The following is a 25,898-nucleotide window of genomic DNA, read 5'->3' on the forward strand; positions in this document are numbered from 1 at the left end:
TATGTTAATTAGGCTTACTTTACTGTAAGGTGAACCCTGTGAAAAATATTTATTCTAGACAAACAGTAGTTTGACATTTTTTATTTTTCACACTTTTTTCATGTCCCAGATTGGTTCATGCATTGGTGCTCAGTGTTGTAAAGACAGAGTATGGACCCTGCAGCCCTGAATTGAAATAAGGGGATTTGAAGAGGGATGGGTGGATGAATGCATTTGTAACATAGTGAGAAGTTTTTAAAGTGAGTGATTACCAGTGAATCTGAGTTAAATAAAAGCTTTACAATGTTGAATATGTATTGCTTTAGCTCTTCTCCTTTAGACAAATAACAGCAGCTTACAACCCTTCTGTAATTCCCGTCTTACTTATTATTTGACTGACACCATTATCCAAGTTGACTTACAACATTTGAAACGCATTTGATTAAGCTTCATTTGTTTTTTTATTTGGAGCATAGACAGGTAAAGTGAGTTGCTCATGGTCACAAAGTGTCAGTAGCAGGGTTTGAACCCACAACATCTGGATTTGAAGTCCTAGGTCCAAAGCCGCATCCACTACATCTCATTGCCAATATGTCTGTTGGTTTGTCTTTGGTATGTAGTATTTGATAATACTTCAAATGCATCAACTAAATGCAAAATTTCCTGAAATATATCCCTAATAAAACATGTAATATATGTTTGCACATATTTGTGATTAGAACAGGTAGGGTTCTGTCTAGCAAGTAGTGTTAGCTCCACGAATGGGCCAGTTCCAATGCTTAGAATTGCACTGTGGAAAGGGTGAGCAGTTCATTACCCTACATGGCAGGTGGCAGTGCTTTTTCAGGCAAAACCCAATTTGACACATGCAGGATGACATGGGACAAGAAGTACAATCCTGTCAGGATCTTTGGGTGCCACAAAGGGGTGTTGCTGGGGAATTACTACTAATTTCATCAGACTCGGAAGTGCTTTGGGTGACCAGTCCCAGGATAACAGAATTAGTCCCAGTTTAAAAGAAGCCCGCAGAGTTAGGAGGCAGCGGGTGAAGCTGGAGGGTGAGAAAAGAGAATCCATTCATTTTGAAGTATTTAGCCTTCGTGTGTGTGTGGAAAAGTGTTGGTAAATAATTAAAACCTTTTATTTGAACCCAGAGTCTTGTTGATTAATATTGTATGGCAGGTATATTATTTCCAGAGGGAAGAGCTGTCGGCACGAATGGGGTTGTCTTTGTTATGAGTGTTTACTGAGTAAAAACATGAATGTAATGACGGCTTTGTCTCATGAAGAATGCACTATTATATCTGCTAGATTGGACATCTGTTAGTGCTCAAAATATATATTTCAAATTTGACCTTGAATTGTGTTGCTTTGTATCTTGAAGGTGAGACAATGGTACATCAGTTTACTTAAAAAGATGTTTTGTGAATAAGTGTGTATAATTTATAATGAAAGGGTATGTAAAAAAGTAGAACATACAGTATTATGTGACATCATCAGAATAGGTTATAATCATCCCCCAAGCCATTTTTCCTATTTAAAGGCAATACTATTTTAACATGGAAGCAATAGGCAATATGGTGAGGTTCACAAATTAAACATCTCTTCAAAATATGAGAGAAAAGTAAAACATAAAATACTATGGCCAACAGGAAAGCCAGGACCTGCTGATGATTTTTTAATAATAATAGTATTGTTTTACCTCATCTTCACATTCTATATTGCTGTTTTAACTGATGTGAAATATGTATTGAGCATGAAACAGTTGTTTGTTATTGAATGGAACACCTCTGATGCCCTTTATTCTTTTACTGAACCGGCTTTATCAATGTTGGGTGATGGATTGAGTTGTAGCTTTTCTTGATAAAACTGGCCAAAAAGCAGGAAACAACTTTTAACAAGGTGCCAGTCCAATTTGATATGCATTTATGCGTGGTAATTTTCTAGTGTGTAATTAATATAAAGTACATTTGATTAGGATAAAGTAAAATAATCTGAGAATGCTAGAGATATCCATTGAGAGAATGTGCAAACTCTGTACTAAGAGTGACTGGACTGGCATTTGAATACATACTCCAGAAGTTGTGAACCAGTAGTGCTAACTACTACACCACTATGCTTCTCCAAATAACCCCATTACAATAATCTTTTTGTTTGCTTCTGCCTTCCTATTGACTATTTTCTCTATATTCTGCAATTCTTTGAGTCGTTTAGGAAGAATGAGCAAAACCAATTAATCAAATGTTTCAACACAGTTTGTGAAGTACATGGTTTACATTGATGTGTCACTTGCACATTCTTTAACAGGTACTGGAAAAAGAAGATGGAATCGGAGTTGAGTACAGATTTTTAAAAAGCATCCCATGTTTAATAATATGCAATTGGCTTTGTTTGGAATTTTTACATCTAATGAACTAGGACAAACACTAAAACCTTACATCTCTAAATATAAGTATTGTTAATGATTGAAATTAAATAAGTATACTTTGATCAATGATTTCATGCACTTTTTATAGAAAGAGGTTCAAGCAAAATGTAGGCCCTATCTCCATGTTTCTTTTTTTTATTTTATTGATTTTATTGAAGTCACACAACATTCCATACAAATAGATCAATTTTACAAAAATAGGATTGAAAACAAATCAACCCCCACCCCTGAGAAAAAGAGCATGGGCAGCAGAATAAAACTTAAAGCTAGTAAAAATAAGTACATAGATTAATAAGTGAATAAAGATAAACGGAGAAGAAAACGAAATGGGGAGAGAATCTGCTTCCTCAGTGCTTTAAAAGCTTATCCTAAAATGTTATTGATTAGTTCCTGCCAGGTTTTGAAAACATTCTGCACAAGTGAGAATTAGATTTTTTTCAGTTTCAAATAATATTTACATCAGTTGCCCACTGACTTACAAGAAATGAGTTAGAATTCTTCCAGATGAGCAAGATTAGTCTACGTGCCAACAGCGTAGTAAAGGCAATCACAGTTTGTTTGTCCTTCTCCAATGGGTTAGGAGGGATTGTAACACCAAGGCTGTCTGAAAGGCATTTAAAAATGTCGGTCCAGGATGATGTTAATTTGGTGCAGGCCCAATACATGTGACCCAGTGAGGCTGGAACTTGATAGCAGCGTTCGCTGGTTCGATCTTGCCCTTGAAAAATTTTGAACAATTTTAAACGAGACAGATGTGCTCAATATATAATTTTGAGTTGTAAGCCTATTTGCACATAAGGAGCTCGAGTGAATTCTCTGCATTGCTACCTTCCACTCCTTTTCTGAGATGCTGAGTGAGAGATCCTTTTCCCACTGTCCTCTTGGATATTTGAAATGGAGGGACTGTAAAATGGTTTTATATGTTGCAGAAATGCTGTCTAAGTCCTCGAAACTGAGCAATATTTTTTCCAGAATAGAGGGAGGTGGGAGGTGATGAAAGTTGGGCAGGTTCTGTTTAACAGAGTTTCTAATTTGAAGATAGTGAAAGAAATGTGCTGCTGGAAAGTTAAATTTAGAATGTAATTGTTTGTAGGATGCAAAGATTTTCTGTTTTATAGGAACCTTATTGGAAAAGATGATCAATAAAAATATGCATTTTATCAGACTAAGCCTTCACATTCTCTTATCTGTGTCACTTAATACTGAGACACCAGAGATGATAGCATTTCACACTGTCTGAACTTCAGTGATGCGACAATGATGCATTTTGTGTCTTTTAATTACTAAAAATGGAGGTGTTATATTTAAGATATTCTGGCATCCTATTGTCCCTTCTCTGAATATACAGTATTCACTGTCCTTCTGCATGTTGTAAATGTTGACCAAAATTCTCAAACTTTAAAGCTGACATACTGTATGTTCCACTAGTTTTCTCTCTCCTATATTAGTATGTTTTTGTTTATTTATTAAATTTAACTTTTGTAGATTCTGCCAACACACATGTGATAGAGTTAGGCATCAGTATGCAACATAAAATAGAAATTCAATTTTACCATTTATATTATTTAACATGTTACACTCAATTAATTAATATTAATGTTAGTAATGTGAACATTTCATGTTTTTTTCTTTCTTTTTTTTTTGCATATCGGGGATGCATTAATTAGCATCTACAGTTCCATTGCTCCATAGCTCAGATAGAAGTTCCTGCTTGATCATTCTATGCTGTGTCTGTTGAGTTTTCTTTCTTTACTTCAGTATGACATCTTAAAAGTGTGCAGGATAGGTTGATTGAAAATTCAAATTGGCCTAATGTGAATTAGAGTGTGTGCCATGCAGTGGTTCACTCCCTCTTTAAGGCTGGGTCCTGCCTTGAACTCATCTAGGACTAGATCCGCTTGCCCATCATGATCCTCAGTTGTCTTTGACAATGAGTGGATGTATATATTTGCACATTTGTGTAAACATACTAACCAGATAGCCAGATTGTCAGAGAAGACTGCTCTAAAAAATAAACTAAAATTTGCTGAATCGGTAAAACATATTCTGTGGTGACCCCAGCTGGTTTAGAAAAACAATAATTTGTAGAAGTAGGTAATAGTACATGGTAAGAAAAAAACAAAAGCAATCATAAAGAGTTGGGTCATCCACAGGCAAACCCCATATAATTGAAAAAAAATACAAGTTACAAACATGTTGAAAAAGAAAAGAAGCATATTCAGTGATGCATGTGTTAACAATGACTGTCTAAAGATGGTGGATCTTCCAGTAATAAGGAGTACTAGCAGAAGGAGGCAGATTTAAAAGGATTGGGATCAGGGTCAAGGGTGGTAAAGCCGTAAGTCTTCTAATCTGCAGAGGGAGGAAGAGACAAGGTGTTAGTAAATAGCTCCATCCTGTGTTCCTGTTGCTTTTTGGACAGGACCACTTCATGATTGCATTAAAATTATGAACAAACTGTACCCCTGTCCACCAAGTAGCCTAAATATTTTTCCTTGGTCAGCCCAGTGAAGCATTTTTGTGGATTGATGTGTAGCCCTTCTTCGCTTAGTGTCAGGAGCATAGTGCAAATCTGCTGTGCATGTTCCTCTTAGGTGCCAGAATAAATGAAAATGTCCTCCATATAGGTGGTGCTATAGGCATTGTCGGGCTAAAGCACTCTATTCACCAGACACTGGAAAGCATCAGGAGCCACATGCAATCCAATTAGGAGAACAAGATAATGCCAATGCTAAACGTGACCTTCACATGGATTCTGTTAAAGGAATTTGCCACTACCCTTTTGTCATATCAAGTGTGGTCAAGTATTGAGCCTTATCAAGTCACTCAGGTGAGTTTGCCCACTCATGGCATTCAACAAGCTCCCACAAGGTTGTGCCATGGTCATAATAGTGAGCCTGGGATGATTACGTACTCTTCATAATTTACAGTCTGTCAGATTTTTTCAATTCAATTCAATTGTGCAATATACTGTAGAATGTTGGGGGAGGAGAGTGCCTCTTCTTCCCATTCCCCTTTTAGATATCCAATAGCCTCTGGGTTGTTGACCATACAATAACTCAGAAGGTGATAGGCCAGTAGAGGCTTGAGTGACCTTCCGATATGCAAAAAGCACAAGGGGTATTAAATGCTCCCAGTTCCTTTCATCCTTGCTGACCACCTTGTACTGCTTTTGTCTGAACGTTTGATTGAGCTGCTCCACCAAACCATCAGTTTGTGGATGGCACACACATGACACACAGTTAAGGACATCCTAGAATGCAATGTGGAGGGCTAAGATGAAGAGCGTGTTTTAATTTTAACAAGGATGTTTGCCAAATGACTTATTAATATTGTCTCTGCTTATGTATTCTAGATAGATAAAAGTGACAAAATAATATATGAGTTTATGGACTGTTAGTTGTCAGTGATTTGTAAGGTGTCTAATGAGAAAATCGATGCTTTGATGAACAAATTAATGGTTATGACAGTGTTTGTTGTAATAGATATGAGTTGAATTTTTGGATGCTACTGTTTTGATAGGAAGAATATGGTGGATCAGTGGATTTTACAATGGAAATTCATTCTGTTTATCAACATGGGATAAGGTTTTAGTCCCCTCTCAGTGGTTGATCTTTATAAATGGCATGTACTGTATTATGTCGTGATTGATTATACTTCCATTAAAAGTGTTACAGGTTTTTAGCAAAGCATACAATTATACAACTCAAAATTATATATCGAGCACATCTGTCTCGACTAAAACTCTCCAAAATGTTTCCAGGGCATGATCCAACCTGCGAACGTTGCAACCAAGCCCCAGCCTCACTGGGTCACATGTTCTAGGCCTGCACCAAATTAACATTATTCTGGACAAAAATTTTTAATTACCTCTCAGACAGCCTTGGACTCACAATCCCTCCTAACCCATTAACAGCTGTGTTTGGGGTTCTTCCAGAGGAGCTTAAAGTGGAGAAGGACAAACAAATTGTGATTGCATTCACTACACTCTTGGCACGCAGACTTATTCTGATAAACTGGAAGAACCCAAACTCTCCTCTTTAAGTCAGTGGGAAACCGATGTGTTATATTATTTGAAATTGGAAAAAATCAAATACTCAGTTAGAGGATCCGTACAGACTTTTTTCAAAACATGGCAGGATCTAATCAGTAATATTTTAAAATAAGTTCATAAAGCACAGAGAATTTATTAATTTAGGTATGTTTACAAGCCTTAAATTTTACGCCGTTTGGCTTGCTCTATCTCTCAGGGTGGGGATCGATCTGTTCTTAACATAATTCTTTTTTTTGTAAAAACATGATTGCTATGTATGGTTTGTAATAAAATTAATAAAAATAATAATAAAAAAAAAAAAGTGTTACAGGTTTTGGCTAAAGAAAATGACACATTTGGCAGTAAAGAAAGTACACAAAATTTTAACAAAAACATCAACATTAGCTTCAATAAAGTGTAATTGGGATGTATTATGTTAGTTAAAGATAAGGTCCAGCCAGTCTTAACTTATTCTGAAATGTTTCCCCAGATAAACTTTTTTCGTTACACTTGACCTATAAACGTGATTTGAAATGAATGAATAATATTTAATAACAGAAGAAGTCAGATGGTGTGGTACAATAAGATAATGCTGGAATATAAATTTAATTGTAGTACTGTATATATTTTATTGATTTGATTCATTATTATATTTATAACTGAATCAGTTTATGTAATTAAAAAGTATTTTTATGTTTGTATACAATAATTTTTCTTTTCAGTTACAAAGAGTCTGACTACTCATAACCCTAAACTTGGATAAATGTATTGATTAAATAGATGAATGGATGGATGAATAGTCAAGCAGATTAATGTGTTATGGGATTGTTTTTTCTTTTCTCCATGAAGTAAACAGCAATATTATATATATATATAGAGAGAGAGAGAGCGATGGAGAAGGTTCAGTAACTGTAGTGTAACTAAAAACAATGTTACATACTCAATTTATGAGGAGGATGAATTTCAGGAAAGAGATGCATATTAGTATTTAGGGTACTGCAATCTGGGCATTCGAAGAAAAGTATGAAGGTACTGCAAAGGTGGAATGCAAGAATATAAAAAATGTAAGTAAAATTAAAAGCTTGTTGGGATGAAATGGAAAAATTTGGAACCATGCCAAGTATTATTTGGGCATGTTTTTCTATCTGACTTATGCATGCACATAATATTTACAAAGTATGATAGTAACACTATTGGGAGAAGGGGAGACCCATTACATATCCTCCTTAATCCAGTCTAGGCTTGAAAGAGACTAGACCCTATCCTGGCAGCATCAGGTGGAAGGCAAAAATCAACCCTAAAGAGGGTATCAGTCCATCAGAGGGCCTTCTCAAGAATATTGCTACATGGGCAATGAAATATAAGAGTCCTTGTGTAGAGTTGCTTTATAATTACTGTTTAAATGTCTATACTACATGTAAAAATAATTTGCTTATCTTAAATCTTTCACTAAAAAAGGGAACTATGATAAAAAGTATCAAGAGTTAGACTGGTTACTGTCAAAATTTTTATTTAAATAGAAAAGGTGAATGAACACATCAGTAGCACATTAATGATGCTTTATGCATCCTGGCTACTAGACATAGAAAATGGCCATACATTTAATGTAGCTTTTTATATACTATGTAATACTGTTACAGTGGAACCTCGGTTCACGAACGTCTTGGTACATGTACAACTCGGTTTACGACCAAAATGTTTGCCAAACTTTTGCCTCGGTTCACGACCACACACTCGGTATACGAACAAGCCAGTTTCCCTTTAGGTTTGTACATGTTCAGTCTCTCCCTGTGCATTTGCTGTGCAGCGAGCGAGCGAGCAAGAGAGAGAGTGCGCGGGAGAGAGACAGACACACATAGAGGCGTGTGAGACAGAGGCAAACAAACACAGGCACGGGAGACAGAGGCACACACAAACACACACACACACGACAGCGGCAAACACCCACATAGGCACACGAGACAGAGGCACACACACTGGCGCTCCAGGCTCGCGAAAGAGACACCCGCACACGAAGAGAGAGCGAAGCGGCGCGAAGCGAGAGAGGAAGGCTGGACGCATAAGGTAGAAAAGGCTTGTTTTTGTTTTCAGTTCTGTTTACAGCGATCGGTTCATTGTGGCAATGTTACTTTTCTTGGTGGTTTATTAAATTACGGATTTTTCAAATGTTCATTTTTTTCCCTGTGCTTAAAACTCATTAAAAATAAAGTGTTTTTAGCGAGCGGTTCCTAGCACTATAGTGCAAACTATTGCAGTGTTAGTTTTCTCTGTTGTTCAAGGTTTTCTCAGTGTTATTCAATGTTTTTACATTTAGTTTACTATTATGCTGTGCATTTTATGGTATAATTAACTATATTTGTACTTAAAAACTAAAAAATATACATTTACATACAGTTCGCACGGTCTGGAACGGATTAATTGCATTTACATACAATCCTATTGTGGAAATTGCTTCGGTTCACGACCAAATTGGTTTACGACCAGAGTTTTGGAACGAATTATGGTCGTGAACCAAGGTTCCACTGTATGTGGTACAAAATATGTGTGGAATAATGGTACAGTAGTTAGTATCGGTGCTGGACTACTTCAGAGCCTTGTGTTCAAAATATGACTGCAAGCAATTAACACGTTCTTCTTCTTGTCTGCCCTAAAGTTTTTTCCACATCTTAAAGATGTAAATGTTAGGCTAACTAATCACTCTGATATACTATTTAGCGTACAGTTTTACTACTACCCATGCCCTTTCCAGTATCTCCCTGATATATGACGTGTATTACTAAAAGTGTGTAATCTGTTTCTTAAAGAAAGAAACAGTGCAGTTCTGCACCAAGTTAACATAGGTAATCTGAAACCCCCCCTAGTTAAGAGTCCTATATTATCGTGATTCAGAAGAAAATCAATCCTCCAACTTGCCATTACAAATTTATTTTAGTATTTTATTCTGAAAAGTCTTAAAATTCTTTTTGGTCCTCCTCTGTGATTTTAATTCAGTGTTCAACAACTCATGAGGGAGTCAGTAGGCAAACAGCTTCTGTCATAGTAATGCTAAGGGGAGAGGAGACTTACACAGCTTGCTTTTCTGGCTCACACCCACTGTTAATCAGTTTGATTTTAAAATTCAATATTTGCTTGCTTTCTTTACCATATTTATTCTGGATGACTATGTTTTGATAGATGTATAACATGTGAGTATTTGTATGGTTTTGTATGTCTCTGTTTTTTGCATGATATTCATAAATATAAACTGTAAAAGGAAACTGAATTGAATTGAATTGAAATGAAACATGAGAAACTTGAAGTCAATATCTAATGAAAACCACTCATCATTTGGTTGGAAATGAAAATTCTTTGCCCTTTAACTTGTCTGTATATCATCATAACTCCGAACAAAGGATGCCAAAATCCAAAAACGTATGTAAAAAAATATGCTGTTGTTATTAAGCTGAACATAATGAAACTTTCCCAAAATGCTTAACTCAATTCAGGGTTGTGTGGGGCTGCAGCCTATCCTAGCAGCAACCTGTTGAAGAAAGAATGTAATGCTGGTTAGGGCACTACTTCATTATAGGTCCGCTCACACTTAGAGTTAGTCATGATATCACAACACAGGCTGTTCGCCATGGTTATTGAGGCTTTACCTGTACAATACAAAATCTCTATACTGCCAAGTAATATTTGTGGGGATTTCTCTTGGCCTTCTGCCCACCTTTCTTTAACTTTCTTTTACTCTGTGGTCCACAGAATGCAAATCCTGTAGGTACTCCATTTCTTTCTAAGACGCAAATCCACCTTGCAGTGATTAAAGACAGTTCTGCTAATCGCAGCTTTTTAAATCACACGTCTAATGACTGCTTAACAATATTACTCATATTTTATGTTCCTTATACAAAGCAGAGATTTCACCAGATCAATCTCCTGTTGTCCCACCATCTACTGCCCCTTCTGTCCCCAGCACCTGCCTGCCAACCTGGCAATCTGTCATCATATAAATAAATATAGATTATTAAATAGACACAGAAGAGAGATTTGTTTCATGCACTATCCACCCAATCACATACTCACATTCATGGAGCCAATTTAAAATAACCAGTTATAGAAACTGAATGTATGAGATGATGGAGGATAACAGGAAAAGTAACACAGAGATGGGAATAAGGTGAAAACTTCACATAGACAGTGACTAAGCTGGGACTTGAACACATTCTTCTGCAGCTGCCTACTACTCCGCTCCAGTGCTGCCCTTTCTTACAGTAATTATTTTTTCCTCAGTTTGATTGTATTTGTTGTTTTGTGGGAAGGCATAAGGAGATCAGTTCTCTATGCTTTCTGTTCAGCTCAGTTTTTAAACTGTATGTTGTTGACAGCCTGTGGTGGGCTGGCGCCCTGCCCGGGGTTTGTTTCCTGCCTTGTGCCCTGTGTTGGCTGGGATTGGCTCCAGCAGACCCCCATGACCCTGTAGTTAGGATATAGCGGGTTGGATAATGAATGGATGGATGGATGTCGTTGACAGCTATTTTCTGTTCTGTTGTACAATGGATATGTTTTAGAAAATGTGGGACTTTCTTCATGGAGTTATGTAATGGAATTGCCTCTGTAAAATTCACTGTGTTCTTATCACAAAGCTTACACTCGGGGGTTGTGTGGCAACAGAGCTAGATAACCTGTGAAATGACACATTTGTTTGCCCCAGTTTACATGTGATGTTTGTTAATTGGGTGGTTAGAGAATACACCTGTAAATTAAGTAAATCTCTATACTTACATGCCAAGCATTTGTGCATATCCCTTAATTTAACAAGTGTTGTGTGCCTTTGAAATCAGATCTAATAAGAAAGCAGTTTGTTGGACACATACACTGAGGTAATAAAGTTTTATTATAACATATACAATGATAATCAGACTGCAAAATGTCATACCACTCTCCAGTGTCATGATTAGTGAGTATAACAACCTTACATGTAAATTTCTAACACTGCAACATTGATTAAAGATTATTTCTTTAAGATTTCTATATTTTAATTTGTTGTTATTGACCTCTGGTTGGTGATTCATAGCTTTCTTAGATATTAATTATAGCAAAATGATATTAAAGAAAACCATGGCTTGAAGACTAAGAGAAAAAGATATATAAAAGGTTTATGATTTTGTTGTTTTTTCTTTCATTTCATTTTCTGTTTGATTTTGAAAGATGGCCTTTTGTTTTTGCAACATATATCTTAACACGGAAAGGAAAGAAAAAATGAGGACATTGACAACACTGTTCTTATACTGTAGTATGTAATGTTTTGGTATATATATTCAGTAAAACTTATCTTTTAACCTGCAGTTCTTGGAAGATTTTCATTATCAGTCATTGAATCACTTAGATTTTCATTGCAGTAGCTCATTACTGTGTCTTTAGAAAAAAAACAAATATTAAGTAAGCCAATAAAATAGACAAGATGGTCTCCTCATTTTAAAACTTTCTTATTGTCTTGTGTGTCACAGTTTCTACTGGTATTTCTTCCCCTCAGTTTTCACTTTGTCTGTTCATCAGTTAGCATTTTGTTGATAGAAATTCAATGCAAAGGTTTTTTCATTGATTTCTGTCTAGGTAGAGATTGCATGTTGTCTGTGTGGGCTTTTCTCTAGGCAGTCACAGCCAAAAGTCATGCAGGTTAGCAAGGTTTTATTCTAAATTGACTCCTTATGGGTGTTTGCATGAGTGTTCCCTGCCAGGGTGGTTCCTCCCTTACATATGATTCTGCCTTCATAGCCTCTGGTTCCCCACAACCCTGGATTAATTTAAGCAGATGTGACAATATTGTGTGCTTTTGCTCTATTTGTAATCTACTGTGTGATTGTGCTTGCTAAAAATATTGCCGTATACATACTAATTTATAAAAACCCACTATTTTGCACAGTAAACTAGCACTGACAATGACAAAATATTGACAAACCCCATCTATCGAAATGTCAAACTGGGGGGTTGAGATGGGAGTCTGTCATAGTACCTTAGATATTACGAAGAGTCAGACCCTTTAATGGTGTCATTTTCAGTGTAAAATGCAGCCCTACTTTTATTAAAGGAACATCTGTCTAAAACTCCATGTAGCCCTACAGCACAGAAACAAAGTGGACACAACACACTTTTGCTCAGTTTTACTGTGATTGTGGCTGTCTAGCTGCCTTGGAAAACTTGTATCAGACATGTTGGCTGTTCTGGACCATCCTGGTGGAGACCCTCTCATGGTTTATTGAAAATATTAAAATATAGATAGATAGATAGATAGATACTTTATTAATCCCCAAGGGGAAATTCACCAAAAAAAGTGTCCAGGAAACGATTCCACATAAAAGAAAGTGGTAGGAGTGATCAGAGAGATAGAACAGAACATTATAACACTCTAGACGAGAACAGGCCATTCAGCCCAACAAAGCTCGCCAGTCCTATTCACTTATTTCTTCCAAGAAAACATGAAGTCAAGTTTTGAAAGTCCCTAACGTCTTACTGTCTACCACACTACTTGGTAGCTTATTCCAAGTGTCTATCGTTCTTTGTGTAAAGAAAAACGTCCTAAAGTTTGTATGAAATTTACCCTTAACAAGTTTCCACTTGTGTCCCCGCGTTCTTGATGAACTCATTTTAAAATAACAGTCTCGATCCACTGTACTAAGTCCCTTCATAATTTTAAACACTTCAATCATATAACCTCTTAATCTTCTTTTGTTTAAACTGAAAAGGCTCAGCTCTTTTAATTTTTCTTCATAATTCAACCCCCGTAGCCCTGGAATCAGCCTAGTCACTCTTCTCTGGACCATTTCTAGTGCTGCTATGTCCTTTTTGTAGCCTGGAGACCAAAACTGCACACAGTACTCAAGATGAGGCCTCACCAGTATATTATAAAGGTTGAGCATAACCTCTTTGAACTTGTACTCCACACATTGTGCTCCTAACATTTCCTAACATTCTGTTAGCCCTCTTTTAATGGCTTGTGAACACTGTCAGGAAGTCGATAGCTTTGAGTCCACTATGACTCCTAAATCCTTCTCATAAGGTGTACTCTCGATTTTCCAACCGTCCATTGTGTATTCAAACCTAACATTTTTGCTTCCTATGTGTAATACTTTACATTTACTGACATTAAATTTCATCTGCCACAAATCTACCCAATTCTGTATGCTATCCAAGTCCTTCTGTAATGATATAACGGATTCCAAATTATCTGCTAGTCCACCTATCTTGGTATCATCTGCAAACTTAACCAGCTTGTTACTTATATTCCTGTCTAAATCATTTACAGTATATATATTAAAAATAGTAATGGCCCTAGCACTGACCCCTGTGGAACACCACTCTTAACATCGGCCAGTTCTGATGAGGTTCCTCGCACCATCACCCTCTGCTTCCTGTGTCTGAGCCAATTCTGTACGCATCTAAAAACATCACCCTGAACTCCCACTTCTTTTAATTTGATGCCCAACCTCTCACGTGGCACCTTATCAAATGCTTTCTGAAAGTCCAGATAAATTTCCAGATTATTATCCAGATAATTTCTTCCATTAATTTTCCTGTGATGCATGTTAAGCTTACTTGCCTATAGTTGCTTGGATCTGCCCTGTCACCCTTTTTATATAATGGGATGATATTTGCCACTTTCCAGTCCTTCAGAATCTCTCCAGTGCGCAGTGACATCCTAATAATATGTGTCAAGGGTTTATATATGTACTCACTAGCCTCCTTAAGAATACAAGGATAAATATTGTCTGGTCCTGGTGATTTGTTTGATTTCATCTTATTTAATCTGAGCAGCACTTCTCCCTCTACAGTTTCCAAATCCCTCAGTACCTCCTTAGTACCTCCTTAGTAGTCACGTTTACCTCTGGGAGGTTGTCCACTTGCTCACTTGTAAAAACCTCAGAAAAATGTAAGTTTAGGGCATCCGCTATTTCACTGTGTGTATCTTTTAATTATCCTTTACTATTTTTGATGCACTTGACCTCCTCCTTGACTGTTCTTTTACTACTAAAATACTGAAAGAATCTCTTAGGGTCTTCTTTTGCCTTATCTGCTATATTCCTCTCCAACTGTCTTTTAGCCTTCCTGATATCCTCCTTAATGGTTGCAGTCATTAGTCTTATATGCCTTGTTTAAAAACCTCCACCTTTTCCCTATTCCCTCAGTTCTGTTTTGGACTCGATTTTGTACACATCAGTGCTGTATCTATTGAAAGCTACTTTGCAGCCAGGAAACCAGATTATACGGGTGCCTGCCCCAAATCTTTGTCTCTGTCTTGAGTTTGTGACATTGGCTCAGTCCCAGAAGTGACGTCAAGAGGACCAGGTGGAAGCTACCGTGAATGGTCTGTAGGCATAGGAGAAAAAGAGTCAGTGCACTCTGCCATGTCCCGGTATGTCTCGGAACTGTCCTTATTCAAGCCCTTTAGCTGCCTCCCATGCGCACGCGTGTGACCGCCTTATAAAGCAGTTTTTTCCTTTGCAACTTCTTTTTTAAATCTTTATTAATCCACTGTGGAGTTTTTTTAGTGTCCTATTAATTTCAAATTTAGGTACTGTATGTATCTGTCCTGCATTACATGTAAAACATTTTTAAACCTGTTCCACTGCTCCTCGACTGTCTCCACATTTAAAAGCTTATCCCAGTCTATCCTACTTAGACTTTGTCGCATCTGCTCAAAATTAGCCCTACCAAAGTTCAACTTAACAATTTTAGTCTTTGCATCTGCACTCTTACAAAATACTGAGAATTGTATTACATTATGGTCACTTGACCCTAGTGGTTCAATCACCTCTACACCCTCAATTCTATCCTGATTATTACAGAATACTAAATCCAGAGAGGCTTCATCTCGTGTTGGTGCTTTTTAACATGCTGTGTTAAGAAACAGTCACTGATTACTTCTAAAAACTCCTGCTCTTGTGCTCCTCCATCTGCAAGGTTATCCCAGTTAATATTTGGATAATTAAAGTCCCCATGACTATAATATCCCCCTGTAAACTTGCCTTTTTGATATTACTAAAAGATGTGTGTTGAAATTACTGTCTGAATTGGGTGGTCTATAACACACTCCTAAAATAAGACCTGTTTCCCTAATATTTTCCAGGCGAAGCCACATGTCCTCACTAAGATGGGGCTCATCATCCAACTGAAGAGGTCTTACATTTAAACCCTGTTTGGCATAAACAGCAACCCCACCTCCTTTTCTGTTCTGTCTATCCTTCCTAAAAATGTGTATCCCTCTATGTTACACTCATCCCCATCTTTGTTATTTAGCCAGGTTTCCGTTATTGCTATAATATCATAATTATGCTCTGCTACATACAACTCCAACTCACTTACCTTATTTTTGATACTTCTAGCATTAAGGCAAGCTATTTTTAATGTGTTACTCCTTCTACATTTAAATGTTTGCTTAGAATTTACATTACTATGCATTTTATTTCTACACCATTGTTTGTTCTTCCATGTATAGATCTAAATCTGGCCTGTCCTAAACTCCTCGCCCCCATTCCCTAGTTTAAACAATCCTCGACTAGCCTACACATATGCCTCCCCAATACATTGGTGCCCTCCAGTTCAGATGTAACCCGTCACGGCGGAACAGGTCCCATCTGTTCCAAAAGGAGTCCCAATGCCCCATAAACCTATACCCTTCTACCCTGCACCAAGATTTGAGCCATGCTTAAGCCTTCTAATCTCCTCAATCTTACCTGGACTGGCGCGTGGCACAGGCAGAACTTCGGAGAAGACTACCTTGTCAGTTCTGCTCCTCAGCTTGGCACCTAACTCTTTGAATTTGGATCGCAGAACTGACAGACTACCCTTATGTATGTCATTTGTTCCAACATGGACAATGACAACTGGATCCACCCCCGCTCTGGCCAAGAGCCTATCCACCCTTCCAGGGAGGTCTCCCACCTGTGCTCCCGGAAGGCAACACACCGTGCGAGACTCTCTCTCTCTGGAGCACACCGGCGCTTCAATCCCCTTAATGATTGAGTCCCCAACTATCACTACCTCTCTCTTTTTGGGAACTGGTTTTGAGGTGGCCCGTTGGAGCTCCTCATCCCTGCCTACCACCTCAGAATTATCAGAGTCACCATCCAGCTCCGCAAGGACATGATAATGGTTTGACACTTCTAATTCCGTACAGTGTGCATCCTTTACCTTACACCTTGTGACCGTGACCCACCTATTCCTACCTGTCTGGTCTGGAATCTCCTCCCGCGCCACCTTGGGGGTGCACATTATGTCTCTAAAGGACACGTGGACCAAGTCTGCCAATTCTCTATTACAATGCAGGTCAGCCAACTCCTCCTCTAGTTCAGCGACCCTGAGCTCGAGGTGCAGAATCAGAGAAAAAGATAGAAAGATAAAGTCGTACACGGAGCTGCTAGAAAGGCTGCCACATCATTAATATACTATATTAAATAAAATAAGTTTTGATGTCAGTTGGAGGCTTTTTAGTCTGTTTTGTAAATGTTGTACCTGGCATGAGCAGAATGCAGGATATCCTTTTCAACACTGTGCTTGGGATATTTATTTGCTGTTGATATCTATTTTAAGTACACTTCTGCTCAATTTCTACAAGTGTTTACAAGTCTGTGTGTCTCTTTTAGTTTGAAAGAAATCTGCTGAATTTAAGAATTTTAAGTGTCTCTGCTTTTCCAGACATTTTTTCACCTTCATTTATCCTATTTGGTATACCAGTGTATTCTGACAAAAATGTGAAAGATATTTAAACTAGTTAATGTGTGAGCAACATTTTGAATCAATACTGTTAAACATCTGCCTTCCTTCTACAGCTGCCCGATCTAATATAGGGTCGTGGAAGCTGAAACCTACTGGTATCATTAAGCACAGGAATGAAACCAAGTATTAATACGATACCCATCCATTACAGGGTACCCCTCACACATAGGCACACTTAAACTCACTAATTCAGGGCTAGTTTAAATGTACATTTAACCAATCACACACCAAAACTAATACAGAAACAGAAATTTAGTGACTTTACTATCCGCTTTTGAAAGAAATAAAAAACAATAAATTTTCAAAAGATTGGCATTAATAAATACAACATTGACTATTGTGCATCTCATTCAGAGTATGCAAAGATTTAAGGCTGTGGACACATGAGGGTGCTGTTGCCCCGTGAAACAGATACTCCAGAACTCAGGTTTAATAGCACTAAGAAGATTTTTAATACTTTCCTTCACTATAGTGCCTCCAAAGCACCACATCTACCAAAAATACAATGAATAAGCACAATGATTTTCCTCCTTTCCTCCCAGCAAGCTCTGTCACACTCCCTCCCAACTCCGGCTTGTTTGCTGGGTCTCCACCAGTCCTTTATATAAGGACACTGACATACCAGAAGCTCTGAACTGGATAAGCAAGTATAAAAATAGAATGGGTGAATCGAAAACATTCTTTAGTGTTTTCAGAATCCTTATCATAGTCTGTTTTATGTGTTGTCGTGAGTTGTTTGTAAACCTTACATTTTGTGTTTACTTGTTTAAACTGCTCTTAATGGAAATGTGTGTACAACAGTCTTCTTTAAACTTGTTCAAGAACTCAAGTGCAGTTTATAACATGGAACAGAAATCTGTTTTCTCTTACACATCAAGTTTGTATCTGATTTCAGGCAGAATCATTTATTCCAGTACCTACAATTTCTCAAATATTTTATCGCAGAGTATTTTAGAAATCCATAGTCAACTACTGTATGCTGCCTGCCATGCCTTCTTTGCTTCTTAATCCCACACACAGTTGTGTATCCATCGTCTCATAGTACTGGCATGTGCACAATAACATTGAGAGAAGTATTGCTTGGATGCCCTCATCAGTCTCAGGTTGCTGCTTCAGCAAAACAACTCTGCAATGCAGATGCAGCACACTGCTCATTATATGAGCCTGTGTTTATTCATCACTGTTATTGACAATCATTGCAGGTTCTGGGAGCAGCATGCAGGGGACAGAAATACATCACTGATAGAGTCACTATAGTTGTATGATTTCCAGCATGTTAAAAAGGCTTCTGAACTCAAATAGGATAAATCACAGATACTTGGAAGTAAAATGGACTTTCTTCATTTCAAAAAATAAAATGTTGGCAGATAATAGAGTAATATGCAGAAAGAACTGTATGATTTGAGTGCTTATGTCAGTGTGTTTATAATCTTGCTACCAGTTAAATTTAGAGTAACTAATTAACCTAACACTCACATTTTTAGAACTTGGAAAGAAAACCTAGAAAAACCCACACATATATGGAGAGAACATGTAAAATCCATATAAATGATGACTGTCAGGATTTTAACTCACGGCATTTGGAGTTATGCAGTTGCAGTGCTCACCACTGTGCCACTATGCTACTCTGTGTGCTTATTCTGCACATCTATCTGATATAACTCCTAAGTTTTAAGACTTTCTACCTATATTATAAAAAAGAATGCATCATTGTCACCATATTTAAAAAGATAAAATATTACATTTTAATTGCTAAGGGTTTCTTCAGTTGCCTTTTTAAATACAAGTCATTGCGATTTGACAGCAATTAACTGGATTACTGCAATAATTTGTTGAACAGCAATTTTGTAAGGGTCTATAACAAACTGAGACTGCTACAGATGGTTATGCCTCACATTGGCCCTCCATATTCTACATCACTGCAGTTTTCACCATCCTCTTTAAAACTGATTCATATATGTCAGTTGGAAGCTTTTTAATCCGTTTTCTAAATGTGGTACCTGACCTGAGTCTATAGAGACTTGAAATAAAAATCCACAAATCACTAGATTACAGCATGAGTAATACTTAACATAACAAAGTCATTCTGCTCACCATACTAAAATTCTTCAAGCATATTTTAGTGCACTCTCTGATTCTTGTTTTTGTCAGTATTTATCATGCCCCAGTCTATGGAGAATGAATGATTTCCTCTTGGATTGAAACATCCTCATTTATATTTTAATAAAGATTATAACTAGAAAGCTTCAAAGCAGTAATAGTGATATTAAAGGAATACCTCATTGTACATGATGATTATTGGGAAAAAATATTGTAGACAGGGGTCCTGGCCCATAGTCTAATAAGTCCAAAGCTCAGATAATGAGAGCAATGAGCCAGGTAGGAATAAAAAATGAAATGGAGAAAGAGCATCATTTTCAAAATGGTCAAAGAATAATGGAGCTTCACTCATCATGATGTGACAATCAGACATCACTGTAATGTGGGCTCAACCGGCAAGGGTGGCTCTTGTGTGATGTAGAAGCCACAAACCCACCAATTTCCACATAACAAATACAAAAGTTCATCTCAATATTTTATTTGGCTATCCTACTGTTTCCACAAATGTTGTGATAAAATAAATCCTTAACAATTAGTTATTCAAATTAAATACCCAAAAGATTTACCTTTTATTGTGCTGTATTTTCTTTTGGTCTGTCATTTCCTGATAGATAATTTACTGGTTAGTTAAGAATATTTCTTGTGATAGAGATGATAAGGAAAGTGCTTTGTAAAATAATGTATTTTATTTCAAAGTAAAATGGACATTCCTAATATTTATATATATTTTCTGTGATGTTCAGTATATTTGTTTAACCACATACCAAAGATCTAACCCTCATATACCAATGATGTGCATTTATTCATTTAATTATTATTGAAGACCTTGAATGACTTAATTCGTAACTTCATTAATATGTTCTGTTCTACCAGCAGATGCTGCCTTGCCCTTGTATATAAAAGAAATCAGGGATTACATGGATAGTCAGATTGCATACCTTTCAGGTGAGAATATTTTTGTGTATTATCATTTACTTGTCACTGCTAAATCTCTATTTATGCTTTACAGCAATGTGATTGATTTACAAAGCTGTGAAAAACTTGTGCAAATATGTCTTACTGACAGTGCATGCAACCACTCAGACATATTATGTCTTAAAATTGCATTTTTTTCTCCTTAAAGTCAACATGTTGTTCATCCTTTCAGGGAATATGAGATTTTAGTTCCTGTTGCAGTTGTGTTTATCTTCTTTATTATGTCTCCATGGCAAATGGTTTTGTGGCACATATGTCAAATAGTTTTGTACTTTATTTAATAGTGGATTACGTGTGTATCAGAGTGTTTGACATTAAAAAAATCTACTTTTGCAGAAGAAAGAGTGCTGAATTCATAATATAAAATAACTCAAAACCATCTAGTGGTGGAGGTAAATTGGCTTTATAGCTTTAACACCTCTATCATTAAACCATAAGAAACTTAGAAAAGAGGAAACATTTCTTCCTGTAGCTTCTCATTGATTCTCCAGATTATATTTTAAATGAATACTTCTATGTCATATACTGCATAGTCTACAGTAAAGGAATTGGAGCAGTATGCCAAAATGTCGATCTGTCTGCAATTGAATTCCTGGGCCCATCAATCCATTATATGAAGTTGGTTTTTCCATCACAGATTTTGAATGAGCATTTAGTTAGAAAACAGAAACCATCTGTCCATTATATACCCTGCATTCATTGACACCTCGCCAACATAGACTTCTCAATTAACGTAGCATACTTGTCTTTGGTATGTTTGAAGAGGTCAGAGTACATGGAGTACATGGTTCTGTTTGGTGAACACACATATCAACAGATCTGTGAGACAAGAGTACTAGCCAGTTCTGATGCATTATACTGAAAAGTAAAATTAATTTTTTTAGTTATCCAGTCAATCCATCATTTGTATTGATTTCTTTTGATCCTAGGCTTTGTATGATTTTAAATTATATTCTTTATAAGGGTATCTTCTTTAATTATTAAATACTTGTTTCTTAACATTTTACTATCACAAAGCTTTTACTTTTTGTATTTTCATGCTTATAATGTACTTTATGCTTTATATGAAAGATTCCATAAAAATGTAATTTTAAATGTATATAGTGTGGATGATAGGAGCACTATTGTGTTGTTGAGCTATCCTTGAATTTGGAATGAACAGCAAGGAGGCCAAAGCTGAAAAAGGTTGTCTTTATTGTCAAAATATAAGACACAAGAAAGTGTGGTGGACAAAAGCAATTACAAAATAAAAAATAATCCAAAAGGAAAAAAAAACTCTTGTTTTTTATTTTGTGTCCAAACTCAGGTCTTGAAGCGCTGCCTGTTTGGTTGTGAGGTTTCTACAATTACTCATCTATAAGTATCTGAACAAAGATTTTCTTTTCTTTCACCTTCCATCTCTCTCTCTCTATTCTGAATTTCACCCAACCAGTTGAACCCCTGTTATAAGTTTAGAATTCACATCCTGACTAAATGTTCAATGCTTCTGTGCACTCCAAGTTAAACATACTTCCAGGATCACTTCTAGTAATACTCCATATACAATTCTCTGGTCAGAGGAAGCCCTACTTTTTCAGCAATGACACTGCATCCTGGTGTGGCCCCATATATCATCATAGGCTTGAGTAATTTCTTGTCAATTCATAGCCACGTGTCAAAGACCATTTCTTTGCTTTCTGTTTTATCAGTGGAGCAGTGCAGCCTCATATATGCATCTGCAATCCTGTTGCTTAATTTGCCATGCATCACAATACATACTGTCATCTGTAGGGGGAAAATTATGAGCTGTCTAAAGAACAGAATCAAAGAGACCAAGAGAAGTATAAAAAATCAAAGTTTTGTTACAGAGTAAACCCACAAGGGTGGAATAAATATAAGGAATAAATATAATGTTAAAAAAGGAAAAATAACCTTTTGCCTCGCATGCCGGGCAAGACAGTACTGTGTTTACCTTTCAATTCCAAATGCACTTATCCACAACATACTTCTGTAAATAATACCCCGTTATGTCTCTTTTTTCTGGGTCAAAGCCTTTTACCATTTCCAGGGTCGGAGCTCTGAGGATTATGGCTCCTCCTGGTGGCTTAGGTTACCGTTGCAGTCTTGAACTCCAAGAAGAGTCAACCATGCAGATGCCTGTTGATATTTTAGCTTTTGTTCATGTAAAAGCTGAAATTTAGATAAAATCAAGTCTCTTTTTCCACTTTTAATAAGATGTTGGTACCAAAAAATTAAGTAAAAAAAACAAACATATCTGATTTTATGAAAATAATTAGAAAAAATGTGTACACAGTAAGTTGTTAAATGTAAAGAGTCCAATCAAATGTAGTAAGAACACTTTACTAACTTGCACTACCACCTTAAAGGCCATTTGAGAAGTCCACCTTGACTTTGGGAACTTTCAGTCTTTAATCACTTTGTAAACTTCACAATGTAAAGCAGACAATCAAACATAACACACTTAGCAGATAGAAAAATAACTGCTTAAAAAAACGTAGTCTTAGCCAGTCTCTGAATCATCCTGATCAAAGCCTTCTGCTTTGTTCCACTCAGCATCGCCAACCAACAGCTGGGCAGAGGCGGCCCCCTGGCTTTGTAACATAAAGCATAGTATGACCAGTATAGGCAGACACGACAGTACCACCCTCAGGCCATATTGGGAGATACTGATCTAAACAATTATATTCTTTGTACTATCTAGATTCCACAGAACCATGAGGAACAACAGTCTTTTTTAAACCCTAAAATGTGTTCTTGCACTCAACTCTATTAAGTTGCTTTGTTTGTATGATACTTACTTAAATCTGGCAAAGGTACCGTATCAGCTGCAAAAGTAAGGAATGAAATTTTTTTTACTAACCAAAGATTTGCATATGTCTTACAGTGGTATATGTACACTTTTGACTGGTTTATTTAAATGCTTGTATCTCTAATAACTCAAATCCTTGTTCTCACTCTGATCAGGAGTCAGAAGTGTTTCTGAGAGACCAAGGGCTGCTAATAGATGTACAAAATTATTTTGCATTCAGCACATCATCAGCTGAAATGTTTGAAATGAAGTCACTGAATCTAATCTATTAGCTCCTGAAGTTACTGGTATTGAGTGCAACTACTTTCCTGCATCCCCTCATTGAGTTTGTTGTCATAATGTAAGAGGCTTGGTGCAGTTTCCTGAAGTTTCTTTATAATATGTATTGGGTACACATCAGTTTTGTATACCTTTTAATTCAGGTCAGAATAGAAATGTATGCATCTTTGAATGACATCATTGATACTTTTTCACCTAATGAATGGCAGGACACAAAATGCTTTTGATATTCTGTTGTATGATTACCCAACCAGATGGCTAGAAACTGTTTAAAGAGCCATTCATACCCTTCTTGAATTGAATTTTTGATGTCCCCTAATCACAGCAGTATTTCAAAGTCTGTAATTGTTGCTTCTCTAAAGTGCAACATCTCTGAAAAGTTCCTGGAAGATATTTTATGTTTCTCTAATTTTCACTCTTACCTCCAACAATGTACCTTCCTGTGTAAAAGTGTGCATGAAAGATACTGAAAAGTTCTTTTCACATTTGTGAACAAGTTAATATAGGAAATGCCTAAATTATTAGTTTTGATTTAGTTTTACAGCATATCCAGCTTTATTTACTTATGTGACATTCACTCATCACTCATATCTTTAGTACAGTTTTAGTCTTGTAAAGCACTTTGAGCTACATTTTTTTGTATGAAAATGTGCTATATAAATAAATGTTGATTGTTGATTGATACACAAATCAAACAAAGCAATATGCCTCAGGTTGGCAACCTCAGCTTCAAATCCTTAGCAGGGGTTAAGAGCTGGCTGCTTAATTCTTACCCCAGAAAGGGCTGCATAACGCACATGCAAGAGACGTGCTCCAACAAGGCCAGATATCTGCCTTTGATTTCTGGAGTGAGTTGGATGAAGTGGTGGACAGTGTACCCAAGGGAGAGAGAGTGGTGATTGGAGCGAATTTCAATGGACATGTTGGTGAAGGGAACAGAGGGGATAAGGCGGTGATGGGTATGTATGGTGACAAGGAAAGGAATGAAGAAGGACATTTGATAGTGCATTTTGCCAAAAGGATGAATGTGGCTGTGGTGAATATGTATTTTAGGAAGGGGGGGACACAGGCTGATGTATTAGAGTGGAGGAAGATGCACACAGGTAGATTATATCCTATTCAGGAGGATCAGTCTGAAAAGAGATTGGAGACTGCAAAGTGGTTGCAGGGGAAAGAATGGTTACACAGCATATGGTGGTGTCTGTAAGATGACGTTGGATATAAGACGTGGACAGTGGGAGCAGAGCCAATGATCAACTGGTGGAAGTCGAAAAAGGAAGACTGTAAGGTGGAGTTCTGGGAGAAGGTGACAGGCAATGGGTGGCAGTGAAGAGTTACCAGATAGCTGGGCAGCTACAGCAGGAGTGATAAGGGAGACAGTTGGAAGGTTGCTTGGTGTCACATCTGGACAAAGGAAGGAGGACAAAGAAACTTTGTGGTGGAATAGCATAATATAATATAACATCATAATATAACATCATAATGTGTACAGCAGAGTATACAACAGAAGAGGCTGGTGAAGAAGAAGTGGGATAGTCAGAGAGATGCAGAAAGCAGACAGGAGTACAAAGAGATAAAGCATAAGGTGAAGAGAGGTGGTGATGTGCAGCAGGTTACTTTGATTAAGGATAAAAGAAAGTATGTTGAGCAGATGGAAAAGGTATTTTGACAGGCTGATAAATGAAGAGAATCAGAGAGAGAGAGAATATTTGATGATGTGGAGATAGAAAATCAGGAAGTGCAACGGATTACCAAGGAGTAGGTAAGGACAGCTATGAAGAGGATGAAGAATGGGAAGACTGTTGGTCCAGATGACATACTTGTGGAAGCATGGAGGTGTTTAGGAGAGACAGCAGTGGAGTTTTTTTAACAAGATTTTTTAATGCAATCATGGAAAGTGAGAGGATGCCTAAGGAGTGGAAAAGAATTGTACTGGTACCAATTTTTAAGAATAAGGGGGATGTGCAGAGCTGTAGTAACTATAGAGGGATAAAGCTGATGAACCACATCATGAAGTAATGGGAAAGAGTAGTGGAAGTTAAGTTAAGAAAAGAGGTGAAGATTAGTGAGCAGCAGTATGTTTTTTAATGCCAGGAAAAAGCACTATAGATGCAATGTTTGCTCTGAGGGTGGAGTACAGAGGAGGACACAAAAAGTTGCTTTGTGTCTTTGTGGACTTAAGTAAAGTTGTGGCATTGTTTAGGGAAGTCGGGAGTGGTAGAAAAGTATGTAAGTGTGGTACAGGATATGTACGAGAGAAGTGTGACAATAGTGAGGTCCACGGTATGAGTGATGGATGCATTCAAGGTAGAGGTGGGATTACATCAGGGATGAGCTCTGAACCCTTTCTTATTTGCAATGGTGATGGACAGGTTGACAGACTAGACAGAATTCCCTGTGGACTGTGATGTTTGCCGATGACATTGTGATGTGTAACAAGAGTAGGGAGCAGGTCGAGGAGACCCTGGGGAGGTGGAGATATGCTCTAGAGAAGAAAAGAATGAGGTTCATTAGGAACAAGACAGAATATGTGTAACTGATGT

General features: G+C 37.1%; 1 protein-coding gene across 4 annotated transcripts in view; it reads left to right on the forward strand.

Moving 5' to 3' along the window:
* The window catches only part of mcf2a (MCF.2 cell line derived transforming sequence a), a 170,873-nt gene that overhangs the window by 41,535 nt on the left and 103,440 nt on the right, over positions 1-25,898 (forward strand). For 3 of the 4 annotated variants that reach the window (XM_039766155.1, XM_039766157.1, XM_039766158.1), the window contains exon 2: positions 20,166-20,237. In XM_039766155.1, coding sequence (XP_039622089.1) covers positions 20,166-20,237 — 72 coding nt within the window. The remainder of the gene's footprint in view (positions 1-20,165; positions 20,238-25,898) is intronic. The other variant, XM_039766156.1, reaches the window with a different exon arrangement.

This window comes from Polypterus senegalus, chromosome 10, assembly GCF_016835505.1.
Source record: "Polypterus senegalus isolate Bchr_013 chromosome 10, ASM1683550v1, whole genome shotgun sequence".
Taxonomy (NCBI): domain Eukaryota; kingdom Metazoa; phylum Chordata; class Cladistia; order Polypteriformes; family Polypteridae; genus Polypterus; species Polypterus senegalus.